The following is an 18,800-nucleotide window of genomic DNA, read 5'->3' as shown; positions in this document are numbered from 1 at the left end:
TCTAAAGAAGGGCACAGAAACGTGTTTTGTTTTATTTAATAAATATTTTCTTTTTCTCAGAACCGCCACTCCTTGCTCCGGGGCCTCTGGCCTCCCCCTCGCAGTTCTGCCCCCTCCAGGGGCACCGGCTGTGTGTGTCGGTGTGGGAGGAGCCCGCGAGGAAGGCCCGCGAGGAAGGCCTCGGTCCCTCCAAAGCCAGCACTCCTGACCCGGGCCCCCTCCACCACGGAGCAGGGCCTCGGCTTCGGTCTGAAGTTTAAAGGCTCACATAGAAAAGCAGCCCCAGGGCCCGAGGCCAGGTGGCGCCGCCTCCCGCCCGCCGAGGCCGTGCTCCCGCGGCGCCGCACACAGAGCTGCCGCGCGGCAAGGCCCCTCCAGCGGCGCCTCTCCGCCCGCGCACGCGCCGCAGCACCCGTTAGAAAACGAGATTCCGACCGAGTCTGGCGGCGTCTACTACAGGGGGAGACATCTTTGGTCAGCTTGGTGCTCGCAGGACGCTGGCACCCCGGGGCCTGGGACGGAGACCGCCCGCCCGCCAAGGCAGAAGCTGCTTCTGGAGTCAAAGTGGAAGATCTCAGGGCGGCTTCGTGGGCTGGAGCGAGGCTTCCACCGTTTCTCTGGAGGCCAGGCTGCCTGGCGTGCGCAGCGGCTGCTAACTGGGCGGGGGCCCTCCGTTGAGGAAGTATGTCATCATCTCGCCTTTGCCCTTGACCTTGACCACACCCCGGCACTCCAGCTGGTACGTGTTGGCGGCCAGCACCTGGTACATGTCTGTGGTGACCTAGGAGGCAAACGAGGAGAGAGGAGAGGCCATTCATGACCTGAGCCCTGACTGCCTCCGACTCGGAAGGATGGGCGGCGTGCCCCTGCGGGGCGGCTCGTCCAACGAAGAGCCTCAGAAACCGGAAGGACGGCAGCACCCACCCCTGCTGCGTGGCGCGGCGAGCACCTCGCGTGTGCCTGCGGCCCGCAAACTGTCTGTCATCGTCCACAGTGGGAGAAACGCAGACGCTGAGGGGAGGCGCTCAGGAGCTCACAGCCGTCTGACTCCCCACAATCAGTGCCCAAGGGTTTACCAAAGTCTCACTCCTGAGTGATCAGAAAGTTCTAGAAACCAGTTTTTCACCACAGACAGTTGGAGAACCACTGCTGATCTCATTTCATCCTTCTGTGAGGTAAGAACTATGATCTCAGGCTCATAAAATCTAAGTCATTGCCCGATGTTACGTAGCTAATAAATGCTAGAGCCCGGATTCACTTCAGATGCCTGTCTCTGCTTTGGCTTTTGGAACAAAAAGGAGAACTCACAGGTGGTTTCAGTAATGACACAGCACTACTGCAGGGCGAAGGGCCAGAGCAGGGGGCACAGGAGCAGCAGGACGACGAGTGCCTCACCCCAAGGTGATCCAAGAGCCATTTCCGAGCATAGCCAGCACCCGCCCCCCGCCAGCGCCCCCATCACACGCCTGCTGTCGGACCAGGGAGGAGGGGGCAGCATGTTCCGTGAAAGGTAAGCCCCATGCAAAGGCGAGGTGCTGGGTTGTCTTGTGGTTACTGACTGAGCCCCTCACACCTGTCTGTGGGTGGGGTTGGAGGCTCTGTAAACACTCATCCTGTCTCCCCATCTCCCTTGAGGACCCCCACTCCCATCCTGCTGTCCCTTCCCCCGCCCCCCGCTTTGGCACAGGGATGGAGGTGAGAGGCGGCCATCTGGCCAGGGCCCTCAGGCAGCAGCCACAGGCCAGCCCCTTCGTTCAGAGGCCCCCCAGGGGAGAGGAGTTAGGGGCCAGTTACGCAGCGTCTGTGTGAGCAAGGACCTTAACAGTGGCCCCCGAGGCCGGGGGGGCTAAATGACCGGCCACAGCCTCACAGGGACCCGGGGGTGCCGGACTAGAGCCCAGTCCAGGGCCTCTCTGTGTCAGATTGGAGCAGAAAGAACCAAGGAAGGCCTGAGAAAAACAAAGAAAAGAGGCTGAAGAGCAGCAGGCCTGGGAATCCCAAGCACCAGCGCAAAGGATGAAGAGGGGAGAACGTCTCCAGGTCTCTGGCCAGGCGCCTTGGCTGTTGAGGCTGGTGGGAGCGCCATCCCGGGACCAGGGGCCTCGTCTGGTTCTCACAGCTAGGCCCTGAGTGCTGTGGGCTCCATCTGGCAAGACCCTGCTCGTTGCGGCCGCCTCGTGTCCGCTCTGCGTGCCTGGTGGCTTGGCATCTGCAGCTGGCTGCCCTCATCCCCCCCAGTTCCTTCTGTGGCCAGTAGAGGGCTTGCACAGGGTAGAAGATCTGTCCAAGGTACCGACGGACCAAAACACAATTGTGTTCTCCAAGCTTCCAAGATACCAGCGCCAACTGCCCCATCACCCTCAAATCTGGCTGCGGAAATTCTGACTGGGAACAGCGGGCGGCCTGCCGGAAGACCACTTAGCATCACACAGAGGTCCCCACAGGGGTGCTCCTGCACTCACCTGGATGCGGTCGGGCACGCCGGTGCTGTCCATGCGGCTGGCCACGTTCACTGTATTGCCCCAGATGTCGTACTGAGGTTTGCGGGCCCCAATCACCCCAGCCACTACGGGGCCGATATTGAGCCCTGCAGGGGACAGAAGTGAGAGTGCTCATCAGGATTCAGACTGACGCTTGCCCTGCCTGCCCTCACTACCGTTCCCCCCCCCACCCCGACTCTTGGCCTGAAGACACCCAGGGTCCTCCCGCCCTGAGGCTGTGCCTAACGCCACAGCTGCCACTGCTCTGCTCCCATCGCATGCTTGCTTTCTTGAGACCACAGGAACCCCATCACATAGCCGCTGCTCCTGTGTCCTCGCCACCCAGGCAACGTCCAGCTCCTGCAAATCCACCGCTGGACTGCCCTCTTCAAAGTTTCCAGTAACCTCTGCGTTGTCTGATTGCCTTTCCGTAATTCCCCCTCTCTCGGTGGCATTTAAGTTTTCACCTTCAACTCGGACTCAATATACCAGACTCGCCATTTCCTTCTTCCTTGCTCCTCTGTTTGTTTCAGGGGTGCCACCATTCTCGTTCTTAGAACCTACCTCCTAGCCCACCTCCCTGCCCCCAGAGTCTCCTCTCTCCAGGTAATCCTCCCTCAGGCCTCTGAGCCAGGGCGGTGGTGCTGCAGCACCGTCCACATGGGCTCTCCCTCTGCATCTCTCTCCTACGCTTCTGCTCCGGTCTGTCCGCCTTCCCAGTCCCGCCCAAGACAACACTGAGCAACCCTGCCCCTGAGCCTCTGCCGTGCTGGTCTCCACCTCAAGTGTCCTTCCTCCTTCTCTCCTGGCGAAGTCCTTCCTGGACACATCTGCCTCAACTGGCATTCGCTAGACACTTCCTGCCCCATCTCCAAGCCCCAGGGTGCTCCCTCCTATTACATAAACTGTCTCTCACACTGTGCCTTATTAAGCCTCACTGTTGCTTAACTCTTGTGTGTGAGCAGCAGGACCACGAACACAGCAGAAGCTCCCACATACACCCCTTGGCCACTCACTAAGTCAGAAATGTCATCAGTTTTCAAAACTGTTTCCTCCACGACCCTCCTCTTTGGTCCCATCAAACCACATGTAGCTTTTTACCTCATGTGCTATTCCCAGGCTGGACTGTCGCCCTCACTGGCCAAAAGCCACGCTCCCCAGGGAAGACGTTCCTGAGTCTGTAGGACGGGATCTGCCACACAAGGCTCCCAACTGCCTGCCCAGCTACTTATCTGCCTGCCACTCAGTCCCCAGTCCTGGTCCAATGAAGGAGCTGGGGCAGCTCACAGAAATAAGTACACACTGGGAGAAAAGTGCAGAAGAGTGCGGATGAGGGAGATGGGGTGAAAGGAAAATAAGAATGGCAACATCCCAGGAAACCAAGAGTGACATTAACACAGAAGCACAGGCTGCCCGTCGGTTAAAGCAGGCCCCCAGCTGGATCTGGTTTGGCTTTCCAGCAGCCGATGCAAAACGAAAACCTGGTCCAGTCCATAGGCATGTGTCCACAGGCCCACACGGCCAGCTCCTCGGGGAAAGCCCAGTTCCCAGCACTCGGGCCGGAACGAAAGGTCTCCTGAGGACATGCATGATCACAATATTGACTTTTAGGAATCCAATATTTCAGTCTAATGTGCTAATTTGTAGAACTGAAACACCAGTATTTTTGTTGGTGAATCTCTGTTCCTTTTTTACAAAATTTGAAATCTGAATAATTTTTGGCCTGAGATATTTCTTGGAGGGGGGGTCGATCATACAGTAAAATTTTGACAAGAACAAAGGTCTGCCCTTTTGGAAAGCATTCTTTACCTCCACCATCCTCAGCAGGAGGAGAGAGCAATGCTCGACAAAGCAGTTTCTTCTGAAAAAGGAACACTTACTCTGAAAGCCTGGGCATCCTTGGCAAGATACATGCTAAAAAAACAAACTGCTGAGACACCTTGAACCTTATCAAGCAACACAGAGTTGTGATTCTGAGATCATCTTGTGGATATAGTAGGGGAGCGAACAGGCAAGTGTGCTGATGTACGTGGGTTTTCTCTGCGCTATTCTTTCAGCTCTTCTGTAGAGTTGAAACGTGTCAGAATAAAAGGTTGGGGTAATAAAACAACAAAATTGAATACCAAAAGGTGTACGGCACAGGGAATATAGCCAATATTTTATAATAACTTTAAATGGAGTATAATCTATAAAAATATTGAATCACTATGTTGTACACCCACAACTAATATAATATTGTAAATCAACTATACTTCAATTAAGAAATAAAATAATAAAATTAATACAAATAATGAAAAAAAATTATATAGGGTTTTGGTTCAAAGATTTTCTGAACAAGTAGAGTATGGCTCTGCCTGTTTTGAAACTGACCCAGGGCCTCTGCTCAGAGCTCCCCACTCTCTCCCGCAGCAGCCCTGCCTCCAGGACACCACAGCATCTACGAAGCTCCTCAAAGCCACACAGCGAGGGCCAAGGCATTTGACAAAGAAGGGATCCAGGGAAGATATGCGGACTTGACTTATCTCCACATCCTCACCATTTCTTTCCCCAGTTCGCGTAGACCAGAAGAGCTTTCACAGCACCTAGAAGATCGTGCTCACGTGTGCACAGAAACCACTTGGAGCTCAGTGATAACCTGTCTCTGAGTTCCCGCCTCTCCCACTGGGGGCCCCTCTGCCCTTGGCGCACAGCATCCCCCCACAAAGCCTTTCTGGCAGGCACAGTGAGTGGGAGAGGCAGGAACTCGGAAAGAGGGTGTCCAGTGCTTACCACCATGCAGAGGAGGCACCTCCAGGCCCTGGGAGAACTCTGCTGTGTGATGGGGGCCTACCCCCACCCCTCGGGCAGGGACACACTTCAGTGTCAGCCTCTGCTTGGACTGGGTCATGGTGGCGGCAGGGGGGATGGTGGGTGGGAGTCCCAACAAGCCCTCGGGACTCCAGGCCGGGCTCACCGATCTTCATCTGGAAGTTGTTGAAGGAGTGCTCGTTGATGTACTTCATCTGGTCCATCAGCTTCATGGCGAAGTCAGCCAGAGCTTTGATGTGGGTCTTGCCCACCTTGTCATAGGTGGAGTCGTTGAGGCCCGAGGCGGCCATGTAGGTGCTGCCGATGGTCTTGATCTTTTCCAGCTGCCTGAACCGATCCTCACTGATGATCTGGACAGATGGAGGACAAACTGGGTCACCCCCAAGGTGGGCACTGAGGTCTGCAGGGAAGTGCAGCAGCACGGCCCCTCTTGTCGCCTCAGTTCACACAGGGGGCCCATTTCCGTCACCAACTCAGTGCAAAGCCCTGGTGCTCCCCAACAGTCTGGGCTTCTCCAGCACTTACCCTGTGGCTGTCTAGTGGCTGTGGGCTATCTGTGAGCCCAGCCCCGTGCAAGAGCCCCTGGGGCCAGGTCACTAGTCACCTCTGGGGCTCTGTCCTCCAACAGGGACTGGCAGCCATCTTCCCCTTTCCCGGCTCAGGTCTCCATCCCTCCCAGGGAGACCTCCTCACCACTGTCCAGCAGGACACTCTCCTCCTGTCTCCAGGACCTGCCGGAAGCCTGTCCACACCCATTGCAGCCAACTCCAGTTACCCCGCCGCCCGGGAGTCTCGGGGCCTGCTTCTGACACTGCCTGATCCCAACTCCACGCCCCAGCCCCTGTATTCCCGCTGGGCTCGTCCCTCTCACGCTCACTAGGCGGTGAGCTCCCAGCCCCGAGACTGCTCTACTGGTCACAGCATCCCCAGGTGGCGCACACTGGGTGCTCAACAAGGGAGTAATAAACCAAGAAGAAAATGTCTTTGTTTCTGCCTCTGCTGTTCAGGGCTTTGCATCTTTGTCCTGCCTCCTCCTGGAGCCTGGGAACTCCTCCTCCCTCGGACTCGCTCAAATGCTGAGTCCCAGCCTGAGCCCCATCCAGTCCTAGCTGGCATGAGAGGAATGGCGGGTGATGGGGGCGAGTCAGCCAGGCGGGGCTTCGATGGGGCAGCCAGCGTGCACAGACTGCGAATTCAAACAGCTGGGCTGGAACTCCAGCTCTGCCGCTTGCAGGCAGTGACCCAAGGCAGGACGCTTAACGTGCGGGGGCCACGTCCTCCCCATCGTGACATGGTGATGAGGAGGAAACGTATGCAGGTGCCTGGGACACGGAGCGCCTGACGCCTCTGCTCACATCTGGTGATGGGAAAGGGGGCGGCGGGGCCCGGCCGCACCTCGTCAAAGTCGGCGATGATCTCGTTGAGCAGCCTCAGGCACTCGACGCCCTCGTTGTTGGCCTCCAGCTCCACGTAGAACTCGGAGAAGTTGGCGATGGAGGCGAACATGACGGCCACACACTCACACGACTGATAGTAGAGCTCATCGTTGCGCCGCTCACGGGCCAGGAAGTGCGCGGCTACGTCCTTGGGCAGGATGTTGTGCAGCAGCCGCCGGTTGTAGGCCTGCAGCTCCTCCATCTCCTCCTTCTCCTCGGTGGCCTGGGACAGAGGACTCGGTCAGAGGGAGGGCAAGCATCGTGCTGCTCAGAAAAGGCAGTGCAATCCGCCCACGTGCCAACGCAGGCCCAAGATTTCAGCAAGTGCTGACTTCGCATCCTCGCTGCTGTCTCTACTTCCTGGTTTTCTATGAAGAGCATCTCTTACTTTGACCAACAGAAAAGAGAGATCTGTAGGTAGCTAACTCTTCCTGCCTACCTCTTGGAAAGCGACGCCTATGAGAGCATTGATCCTGAAGGAGGGAACCCTGAGTGGACACAGGTCCCGGAGGAGAGGCCGGAAGGATCCTGTCTGCCCCAGATGAGGAGAAGGCAGGAGGGTAAAGGGATGGTCCAAAACCACACCCAAATGGCTCTCCAGCCACCCAAAGGCTCCTCGACCTTCCATTTTCCCCTTCATATCGGGAAATGCGATCGGAAAGGCGGTTTGAGAAAAATCACTTTAGCAGACTGACCACAGAGGAAAGGGCTCGAAGCACTGCCCGTTCTCCCTGGTTCCCTGAGAGCTGACTCATCCCAGGGCCAGACGCAACCCGCAGGGCCAGGAGGTGCAGGTGCCCCGAGGTTCCCACCTGGGCGGGACGAGGACATCACTGATGACTTTGGTTCTCCCCTAGCTTGGGTCCTGGGTCTGGGACAAGCTCACTCTCCAGGATAAAGGGGCAGGGCAGAGCCCTCGGGTCAAGAGGCCAACAGTGGCCCACAGGCTGAAGCACAGAGGTAGTCCTGCACCTCGGCATGCGACGAGCCAGATGACCAGAGTGTTCAAGGGACACGGGGTACAGACTGGAGTCTGCAGGCTTCCTCCCCTCGATGGCAAACAAAATGGCCCCCTGAACTGGGGGTGGCCGTGTTGGTAAGGCAGGCAGGCAGGCAGGCGAAGGATCACTGGCAGGGCTGTTTAAAGGATCCAGCCAGCCCGCCTGGGCCTTCCCTAACTACACATGGAGGCCCTTCTATTCACTGCAACTAGAACATCCAAAAGGGCCAGGACTATTTCTCAGGGCCCCGGATCTCCCGGTAGGCGGTGGCTGCCTACAGGGAAGGAGCTGGCACACCTGCAGGACTGGGTCCAGCAGGGAAGGAGAAAGCTCAGGGACCCTAAGGCTCAGGGTCTAAGCCTTGCCTCTGAGGTGAGAGGACCCACTTCATTCCTGGAGCCACTGGAAACGTGGCCACAAGGATGGGGATCACACCCGAGGAAGCTCCTGGACCCTCAGGTGCCTGGGGGCGGTCCTCCTGCCAGGTGACCTCTGCTCCTATGAGGTGGGACAGTTTGACCACCCCCCTCCCCATAAATAAGGGCCACCTTCTCCTGCTCGGGAACGGGTGTGCCAGAGGGAGAAGGCTGGAGCGGGAATCCCCTGCTTCTCGCCTGCTGTCCCGTGGAGGAGCCCAGCTGGTCCATCTGCCTCTGAAAATGCACCTGACTGCCCCCACCCCTGCTCCCCACATGTCTGGGGACGCTGGAGCGCCTCAGCTCCTCGGATCAGCCTGCAGGTGGCAGAAATGTGACACGTGCCTTCCCAGAGAGCCTCTGCCCAACATGGCAGGCAGGGTGGCTGTGGAGGCTGTGGGTGGGGACTCAGGGAGCAGAGATGCGGCTGGGGACGCACGCCAAGCGCAGAGGCCCTGGCCAGGTATGGCTGCCACATCTGGGGAACTCTGCCCAAGACATGCAGCACAGCCAGCTGCTTCTAGGGCTGGGCTCTGCCCAGGCAGGATAGCTTAGGGGTCCACAGACGCTTGCTGGTCCTAGTAAGTTCAATGCTGTGGGAGGGGACAAGAATGGGCTCTCCCGAGAGCTGAGGCCGAGTGGAGGGGGCCTTGCGGGTTAGGGTGTGTTCCTCGTGCAGGTGCTTCAGGGAAGCTAAGAACCCCAGGCTCCCCACCTCCCCGTCAGCACCGCACCCACCCATCATGACAACAGACCCGACAGCTAAATGGGCTGCTGCATAAGACTGGGCGTGCGGATTGGACCATCACTCACCCATCCCAAGGACCTGCGTTCAGGTTATTGTTTATGCCTCCCCAAAGCCCTGGAGCACAAGGGGAGATGGAGGGAGGTGGACGCATCATGAGCCTGTCAGAGAGCTTGAGTGGAGAGAGGCTGACACACCTATAGCAGGTAGAGACACGCTCACCACCCACCCGCAGACACACACACAGTGTGCATGGCCTTCTTAATTGTTTTCAAAATGGGAAGTGGTCAGCCACTTCCCTTCCAATTCTCCCTTCCTTCCCGCCCTTGTGCAGAGCCCTCGGTGCCTGAAGAAGGAAGTGATCAGAGGAAGGGGTGCCACGTGCGGTATGTCCAGTGTGCAAGGAAGCAGGGCAGTGAGGGGGAGACGGCATGGTGGGGCAGAGAAGGGGGCTGGGGTGGGTGGGAGGTCGGTTCCGTCGAGCAAATGAGTAAATAGATGAAAGGAATGGAAGGGGAGGTTCTCACTGCCAGAGATGATATTTGCATGCATGGAAGGGAGAAGGCTAGAAAGAAGCCTGAGGTGTTGCATTGGCAATGGGGGTGCTGCTGTAAACTCACGGTTTTAAATATCAACAGACAGATATTGGAGTAGTATCCATCTATATGTATGCGTGTATGTGTGTTTGCTTCTATGTTCCTCTATACCTACATACATTTCCTGGCTTTGTCCACAGAGAGGACCTAGAACAGTGAGCACACTGAGTGCCCTGATCTGGGTTTCTAAATACCATTCTCCACTAAAAAGAATTGGGGCACTTTGAAGGGAAAGTACGTGATGAGCCCCAGACATCTTCTTGTGCCGGAAAGTAAGAAGATGCTCAGAGAATGATAGAGCCAACTGAAGACACACCAACCAGAGCCAGGACAATTAAAGCATTAAAATCATGAGAGGAGCAGAGTAAACCCCACTGAATCCGATAGGAATCCGGGAGTCTGTGCTGACGTAGATAAATGAATGACCAAGTAAATGCGAGGGGGAGGAGGAGAGCTCTGCCTTACAGGAGAATGCTGATTAACAAATGCAGAAGGAATGACAGACATAGGTCATCACTACCTGGCAGGCAGGAGTCAGCAATGGATGCAGAGGCTGGTGGGTGAGGTTTGCTGGAGATCAGAATATTGGCGTAATACCAGAGTATCTTTCCACAAAATGCTAATTGAGTACAAAGGGGAAGATGGGGACCTGACAGTGGAGAAATCTGGCAGACGCCCACTTGAGTGGGTGATCAAGGTAAATGTCACCAGGGGTGGGACAGACCAACATAGAGGAGTCCCCAGGGTGATGCTCTGAGAAGTGCAGTGTCATTTCCACGGTTTTCCTCCAAGAAGGCATGGCCTGAGTCTGGACATGGGAAACATCAAGGGCTCGACTGAGAGTCACAGAATAAGGACCTCTTTAAGACTGGCAAACATGAGAGAAGAAGAAAGACAGGAGACATGACAACTACATGTATAGGGTACACCAGATGGGATCCAGGGCCAGAACTGGGACAGTTGACACAACGTGAACAGCTCTGTGGGTGGGATGGCATTGTGGGTGGACGGTGTTGATTTCCTGACTGGGAGTTCACACAGGGATAATGCAGAGAGTGTCCCTGCTTTTGGGAGGTAGACACGGAGAATTTAGGGGGTTGATGGGGCATCGTTTCAGAAAAGAGAGAGAGGGAGTGACGGAGCAAATGTAGACAAATGGCCGGGGAGTCTGATGAAGGGACTGGTGGAGTTCTTTATGCTGTTCTTTTAACTATTCTGTAAGTTTAAAGTTATTTTTTAAAACTTCCATAAAAGAAGATAAAAATGGGGGGGGGTGCATGGGTGTGGGGTAGGAAGTCAGGGAGGAAAGATAAAGAGTGGAAATGACCTGTTTCTGCAGCCACACTGCAGAAACACTAACAATACAAGTGCCTGACATCGACTGGGTCTTCAAACCTCCCCAAAACCTCAGCACAGCGGGGGTCGGTGGGGGGATGGATGGGGGCAGGCTGCAGCCGGGGACGCAGGAGGCAACGGGAGTGCTTTGGGCAGATGTTGGGGCCTCAGACCAAGGGGACTGGAGGAAGTCTTGTCCACAACACATCCCTTTTTCCCTGGCTTTTTTGGTTCAGGGAGGTTCACCCTGGCTGAAAGCTGGAAGGCTTCAGCTCTCTGGGAGAGACAGGCAGCCCGCCTCATGGCTCCTCCAGGTCTTCCGGGGCTACAAGAAAGCTGCTATTGCCTGGGCACCGGGGAGCCAGAGGTAGGGGCTCCGGGGAAGCTCCAGGCTACTCTGCTCAACAGGCAGGCGGCCTCGGTTTGACCCTGTGCCCTCAAGAGCTGGACAAGGCCCCGAGATGCGGGTCAAGGGGCAGCTGGTCACAAAGATGCGGAGTGGCAGGCTCACCCTCCCTGGGCTCCGCCCCTTTCTCGGGGCCTTTGTAACACAACAGGGTCACCCAACAGCAACCACCTTGGGAAGGGCTCCTGGGGGAGGCGGGGGTGTGAGCAGAGGAGTGGAGGGGCGTTGGCCCTGGAACCCACAAAGCCTGGTCAGCCCCCAGGAGAGACCTGGGGACCTCCTGGGAGCTTCCCCAAGAAGAGAGGCGTGAGCAAGTCGGGAGGAGGCTGGGAGGCTGCTCTCTGAGAAGAGAAGGTGCAGCCTCACACTGGGTAACCCCGAGGCCCCTCCCAACCCAGGGCATTCCGCATGGAAAACATGCTCCCCCAGCCTCAGGGCATCCCCACCAGAGACACCCAATAGCAGGGGCAGCCAGATGCCCCCGTCTTCACTCAGCATCCAGTGAAAATCCAGGGCCTCCTGCCCCGGCCCGAAGACTTTAATCTCAACATTACTAGGAAGCAGAGGATGGAGGAGGCCTAAGCGAGTTGCAGATGAGCTGAAGAAGTGGTCTGCACACAGGGGCCAGGCCAGGGGAGGCAAAAAAAGCCGGGCTAAGCTAGGCCTTGCAGGCGGCTGGGCTAGAATAACAGGTCTGAACCCCACCTTCACTCCCATCTAAGACCAGGCTTTCTCTTGGGGCTTCCCTGGTGGCACAGTGGTTAAGAATCCACCTGCCAATGCAGGGTACATGGGTTCGAGCCCTGGTCCGGCAAGATCCCACATGCCGCAGAGCAACTAAGCCTGTGCGCCACAACTACTGAGCCTGCGCTCTAGAGCCCGCGAGCCACAACTACTGAGCCCGTGTGCCGCAACTACTGAAGCCCACATACCCAGAGCCCGTGCTCCGCAACGAGAGAAGCCACCACAATGAGAAGCCCGCGCACCGTAACGAAGAGCGGCCCGCGCTCGCCGCAAATAGAGAAAGCCCGTGCACAGCAACGGAGACCCAACACAGCCAAAAATAAATAAAATAAACTTATATATATATATAAAAGGCAAGACCAGGCTTTCTCATGGGCCCTTGGGTGCCCTCTCCTGCATCTTTTGAGGTGGTCCAGCAGGTCGGAAGGGGCCATAGGGGCTGCTGCTGTAGCACCTGGAGTACCCTGTGCATGGCCCAGCAGCACCCCTCCCGCAGGTGGACACAATCACGGCGCAGGGCACAGAGCCTGGAGGGCAGAGTGTTGGCTGGGTTCCAGCCCCACCGGGGCACTCAGCACCCAGCACCTCTGCCCCTGCCTGAGCCACCTCTCATCAAGGCCAGGGCACAGCCACCTGGCTGGACTTCCTGTCGACGATCTTTGATGCCCCTTCCAGCCATCTTCCCCTGGAGGGGTCTTCAAGCCCAGTTTAGGTCACATCGAGCCCTGCTCAGAAGCCTCTGGCACCAACTCCTGCACTAAGGCCTCCGCGGCCCCAGGACTGCACTCCCCCTACTTCTCTCCTCTCCTCCTGCCACTGTTTTCCCCCTGCCCTCCTGACTCCTTGCTGCCTCTGCCACAAACTGGGCCTGTCCATGCCTCCCCTCTGTCCCGGCATCTGGATGCCCACTGTCTTTGTGGCTGAAGAGCCTCTCTCCCAGGCCCATCAGAGTCCCGGTACCAGGTACTGTCAAGGGTGGGTTTGTCTGGAGCTCCAGGGTTTTGCCTCTTGGCCCCAGAGAGCAGGGAGCAGACTCGCTGGGACGCGGGGCACCGGTCAGCTGGTGAGCAGGACGCCTTGTCAGTGCAGAACCCAGGCCCAGCCCAGCCCAGCGGATGAACTGCTCACTCACAAAGTGCCATGAGGCCTGGGGGTCCCGCCCCCCCAACCCCACCCCCGACCCCCAAGCCCGGGACCACCCACCTGCAGTTTCCAGAGGAAGTCGAGGCGGGCGGTGGACTCCACCTGCTGGGCGTGCAGGTACAGGGCCAGCACAAAGACGGAGATGATGATGGGCGTCACCACCTTCAGCGCCACCTTGGTCGCGTGCTCAGGGCTGCAGGCGGGAGATAGATGTCCTGGCACTTCAGGCCGGGCTCTGAGGCCCCTCAGGCCTTTGTTTCTACCTCCCACTCCAGGCCCCCTATCCTCACCCTCCTTCTCTAACTGCCTGAGGTGTGCCTCCTCCAGGAAGCCTTCTCAGTGGGCAGCCCCTGCTCAGCCTGCAGCTCAGCAGCCAGCACTCTTCTCCTGATGGCTCCCTCTCCCCCATCACTGGGGCACTTCCCTCTGGTTACATCAGGGGATGAACGAGGCCCTTGTAAAAGGCAGCATGTACATCTCAGGTCTTTCTCAGTTGACAAGACAGGGGTTGTAACAGGGGAGCCAGGCAGGCCATACTGACCATCTTTGGGCAACCTTGGGCAAGTCCTCTTAACTTCTCTGAACCTTAGTTTCCTAATCTGTAAAATGGGATAACACCCATATTTCAAGATTGTGGCAAGAATTACAGACACTGTATGCAAACTCCTTGTACAGTGTCTGACAAGCAGTAGAAAATCCAAAATTGGTAGCTATTATTGTCTGACTATATTTCTGTTAACATTATTAATCCTCCCAATAAAAACAGCTGTCCCTGACCCTGCTCCTGTCCCAGCAGAGAGCCCAAACCTTGAAGGCTGTGTAGACTCCCTGCCCAGGAGCAGCCCCGAGGCAGGGCCTAACCTACACACCCTGCAGGCCTCTCCTCTGCTCCTCTCCTCTGGTGGCAGAAGGGGCACCTGTTCTCCTGCACCCAGGATCTCGTGCATGCCCCTGGGGAGAGCTTGAGGCCTGTGGAATGACCTGTGGATCCTGATGACCTTGGTCACTGAGTCTATAAATCATCTTGGGGTGGTAGAGAGATCATAAAAGAAGGGCACCTACCCAGTGAGGCCCCCTTGGTACCAAGGGAGGGGAGGGCCTCCTCCTTCATCACCCACCTTGCCACCAAGGCCCCCTCCCACCTGGGTACCGCTGGTGGCCTCTGGCTGCTCGGTGCCAAGGGCAGGCAGGGGTTGTATCAGGGAACTCGGAGAAACAGCTTCAACTCACCACTGGGAGGTCCCGTTGTTGTTGAAGTCTCTGTGAACAGGAGTTGGGGAGGGCTGTTCAGGGCTGCTCCCTGCATCAGCAGCCTCCATGCCTGCTCTGCTGCCCCCCAGCCCTGCTGTGCCCCTCTACACCCAGCTCTGCTTCCCCACGCCTCCTACTTCTGCCCCCACCACTGCTGCTCCTTTGCCACCCCCCCCCACAGCACCCCTCTTCTCAATCCAAGGTCACTTTCAGGATGGGAGGCTTGCAGAAAGGCCAGCCCCAATTAGCATCTGGTCACCATGACCACAAATCATCCAGCCCTTACCTGGGAGCCTGGGACCCCCCCAGCACATCCACCTGGGCTGAAGCCTGTCCCCTCTCCCACCCCAGCCAGTCGCTGCCACCCGGAGGAGGAGAAACACTACACCTGCACTGTCCAGTATGGTAGCCACTAGCTACACGTGGCTACTGAGCTTAAAATGTGGCTAGTACAGGTTAAAATGTCCTGTAAGTGTAAAATAGATACCAGGTTTTAAAGAATTAGTGTGGAAAAATGTCAAATATTCCATTAATCATTTTAAACTGACTATATATGAAAATAATACTCTGAATATATTGGTTAAATAAATACATTATTAAAATTGCTTGTTTTGCCTTTTTAATATAGCTACTAGAAAATTTTAAATTACACCTGTGGCTTGCATGATTTATCTAGTGGACAGTGCTGCCCTAGAGCCACACCAGGGTCGCCCAACCCAGAAAGGACATCCATTCTCTGTGACTGCTTCAGCAGGAAGAGTGGAGGGGCTCTGGGGAGGGGTGGGGCAGGAGAGAAAGAGGAGGCAAAGTTCCCAGCTCCCGCCCTGATCCACAGGGAGAAGGGTCGACCTCCTCCCTCTCCTGTCCCCAAGGGACTGCAGCCTGCACCGCTCATGATGCTACAGCGTCTCCCTGTCATCTGCCCACAGCCCTGCACAGCTGTGGAGAAGTTCTTCCTTGCATCTGACTTAGATCCTTCACAACATCTTCCTTTTCTCAGGCGATACTCTGCACAAGAAGGTAACATTTCTGACCCTGGAGTTATTGCCTATTTTATCCATGACTGTACCTTCACTGCCAAGCTCAGTGCCTGGAACAGGGTGGGCCCTCAATAAATATTTTTCAGTGAATGGATAGATGGATGAATGGATTCCTTCCTCTAACTCAGAGAAAGTACAGTTCACTGCATTTTCTCAGGGGACACAGACCTGTCACTCACGTGTTCTGCTCTTCCTGATGTATGTGTGTGTGGGGGGGATGGTAATGGGAAGAGAAAGGTACTACATATCAGGCACTTTATATACATCTTACTACTGTAGGTATTACTATTCCCAGTTTACTGGGAAAAAATAATGAGGTTCAGGAAAAATAGCCAAATGTGTGTCTGAGGCTGAGATTCAAACTCAATTTGACCCAAGATCAGAGCTCTTTCCCCTCACGGAGCTACCTCCCCTGGAAATCTGACATCTGTCACTATATGACCAGGCTGACTGCCAGCTAGATAGCCTGGGGCACAACCCCCATACATGCCACCTCTGGGCTGTAGGATTTAACTGCTCACCATCACAGCCAGGAGCCTTTGAGCAGTGCACAAACTACCCAACCGTCCAGGGTGGCCCTGCCTACTTTGCTGAGTTGCTATGAGGATGAAAGGGATAATGTATGTCCAACTGTCTGGTTCGAGGCAGGACAAGTGCCTACGAACAGCAAAGGTTGTTCTTTTGCTTGCACACACCTTGCTTTCCAGCTCTGTTGGACCTTGACCCCTCTGGGCCTGAGGCGCAAGGGCAGTTAGGTGGAAATAGGTCATCAAAGGCTGCCCTGGACAGAGGAACAATTCACTGAAGCCTGAGGTCAGGACTGAGTAGGAGGCTGGAGGCAGAGGGACAGGGGACCTAGTAGCTCTGAGGCCACCCTCACCACTGGGGGAGGGATGGAGGGAAAGAAACAAGACACTGTGTTGCTTTGCCCCGGTGGTCAGAGCTGGGAGCAACAGAACACTCCCCTGGCAAGCCCCCTGCAGCCCAGGAACCCAGCCTCCCGCTCTTCCTGCCTCTCTGCAATGCCCCAGACCCCGTGCAGAGCGCGAGGCGGGTGCCACCTACATGGCGTTGGCTGTGACCAGTAGGTCGGCATTGTCAAAGAGCGTGACACCGGGCACCTCAACGACAAGCACGTAGATGAGCTCGATGGCCAGCATGAGCACCAGCTTCCCGATGCAGCTGATCTGCAGGAACACGGAGCAGGCCAGCAGGCTGAGCAGCACGCTGTAGGTGAAGTACTGTGGAGAGAGGGTAGCGGCTTCAGCGCCCCGGGCCCCGCCCTCCCCGGCCCCGCCCCCGGCCCCGCCCCCGCCCCCCAGCATCCCTCCAGTCTTGGGCTGTCCTCAGGTGAAACCAAGGGTCTGGGGATGCTTCTGCTGATGCAAACTTGTACTGTGGTGTGAGTGGCCCTGGGTAGGAACCAGGAGGTGGGGCTCCAGGCTGAGGAGGACCACTACCAGCAGTGTTGCCCAATGGTTAGAGCAGGGCTCCAGGCTCAGGCAGGCTTGAGTTTCAGCCCTGATTCATTATGGACTGTTTGTGTGATTTAAGCCATTTATTCAACCTAAGCCTCAGTTTCCCCATATGCAAAACCTTCTATCTCATGGGCTTACTGTGATGATTACACAATAGGAAGCCCCTGGCACAGTGCATGGTGCCCTCCATTACTGTGGGACCGCAGGCCTCAGCCCCTGATCTGCAACATGACATGTGGTGGCAACATCTGAACTGACCTTATTTGGTGGCCAAACTGACCTACTGATGTGATGCAAATTATCACCTTTGTCCTGCTTCCTGTGACTATTCATACATTTTGCTGCAGAAATATTTCTGTGTTTCATTATCAGGTGCTGCCCATACTGCACTGGGGTGTGAGGTAACCTTTTAAAACCTGAAAAATTCCCAAGTCCACGACATATCTGACCCAAAAGGCTTCAGATGAGGGACTGTGCTCTTCCCCGTACTTTGGGGAAATCCTGGTCTCTGAACCTCAGTTTCTTTCTCAGACAACCAAGGGGCCAAACCGGGTGATCTCAGAGGTCGACTTCTGCTCTGTTGTCCCCTGACACTCGTCCTAGTCAGGTCAGCAACTATTATTTTTCTCTTTTAGCTTTAGCATTGTTATTTCTGCATCAGGCAGAGCGACTCACTGTTCGCTACCTCCGCCTTGGGCTGGGGGCCAAATTTGGTGGCTGGCAGTGGGGCAGTCCCTTCTGCCTAGGCCTTCAGGAACCCAGAGAGGGACTGCAGAGGCCACTGGTGGTTGGGAGGGGGAGGGACCAGCCTCAAGTCACCAGCAGGAAAGGGGCAGAGGAAGGAGTAGGGAAGGCACAACCCGATACATCAGCCCTAAGGATAATAGTCCTGTCCTTGCGGGATGGGGAGGGGAACCCAAGCGCCAGCCTGGATTCCTATTCAGACCCTGGGCCCAGACATCCAGGAGGCCAAGGCATAACACTGAGGTCCACCTCAGGGTCTGTGAGGAGCTGCTGAAAAAGAACAACCCTTGTGGGATGGGGTCAGCCCGAGGGGTCTGTAGCTGGTAGGGCCTGGGATCTGAAGGCCTGAAATTGATCGGGCTGGTGAGAGCTGAAGTCGGTGACCAGCCAACCATCTGCCACAAACGAGGAGCCAGAACAGGCCCTGACACCACTGCTTTGTTCCCCCATTCTCCCACGGAGCAACCACCAAGGGGCAGGTGCCAAGACCAAAACCAGCCTCTGCTTCTCAGCAAACAGCCCTCAGGCAGCAGCTCCTGTGGGCTGTGGGCCAGATGTGAGAGGGAAGAGAGGTGGGGAGCAGAGGGCGGGTGCTGGAGCATGGCTGCCTGGGCAGAGGGAGGGCTTGGCGGGGGCCCAGGGACAACTGGTCTAGGTGAGCACCGGTGAGGGTGAGCCCTACCCCTCACTGAGTTTCCCTTGCCCATGTGTACAGGGGCATAGGATCAGGTCCATTCCCGGGGGCGGGGGAGGGAGGCCACCACTGTGACAGCCCACGGGGCCCTCACTGCGGTTCTGAATCCTTGTTATGAGTCATGGGCCCTTTGGGAATTGGATGAAAGCACGGGCTTTCTCCCCAGAAAAGGGCAAAAGCTGCTACCATCTTACAGGTTTCACGTGAGCCCCGTCAGGGAGCCGGGTTGTGGGAATCACCCAAAGCTTGGAGCAAATACCCTGGGCTGGAAGCCTGGCCCTGCTGCTCGCTGCAAAACGGCTCCCTGAGGAAGCACGGCAGGGTGAACAAAGCACCTCGCATACCGTGGGCGCTTAATGCACGCTGCTCTCGAAAGGTTCTCGCCATTTTTCAAACCCAATAGCCTGTAGGTACGTGATTTCTTCCTGGGGTGACAAAAATGTTCTAAGATTAGATTATGATGATGGCTGCACAAGTTTGTGA

At 56.4% G+C, this 18,800-nt stretch overlaps 1 protein-coding gene across 1 annotated transcript in view; it reads right to left on the bottom strand.

Annotated features, from left to right (window-relative positions):
* The window catches only part of ADCY5 (adenylate cyclase 5), a gene marked incomplete at its 5' end in the record, with an annotated part of 155,016 nt that continues 136,216 nt past the window's right edge, over nt 1–18,800 (bottom strand). The window contains 7 exons of the mRNA XM_082655384.1: nt 1–781; nt 2,463–2,587; nt 5,434–5,638; nt 6,684–6,947; nt 13,171–13,303; nt 14,341–14,370; nt 16,467–16,642. Coding sequence (XP_082511510.1) covers nt 653–781; nt 2,463–2,587; nt 5,434–5,638; nt 6,684–6,947; nt 13,171–13,303; nt 14,341–14,370; nt 16,467–16,642 — 1,062 coding nt within the window. The 3' untranslated portion in view covers nt 1–652. The remainder of the gene's footprint in view (nt 782–2,462; nt 2,588–5,433; nt 5,639–6,683; nt 6,948–13,170; nt 13,304–14,340; nt 14,371–16,466; nt 16,643–18,800) is intronic.

The sequence above is a fragment of the Grampus griseus genome, assembly GCF_964374135.1.
Source record: "Grampus griseus genome assembly, chromosome: 5".
Classification (NCBI taxonomy): domain Eukaryota; kingdom Metazoa; phylum Chordata; class Mammalia; order Artiodactyla; family Delphinidae; genus Grampus; species Grampus griseus.
The sequence above is the reverse complement of the archived record's forward strand: the minus strand, read 5'-3'. Positions and strand labels throughout refer to the sequence as shown.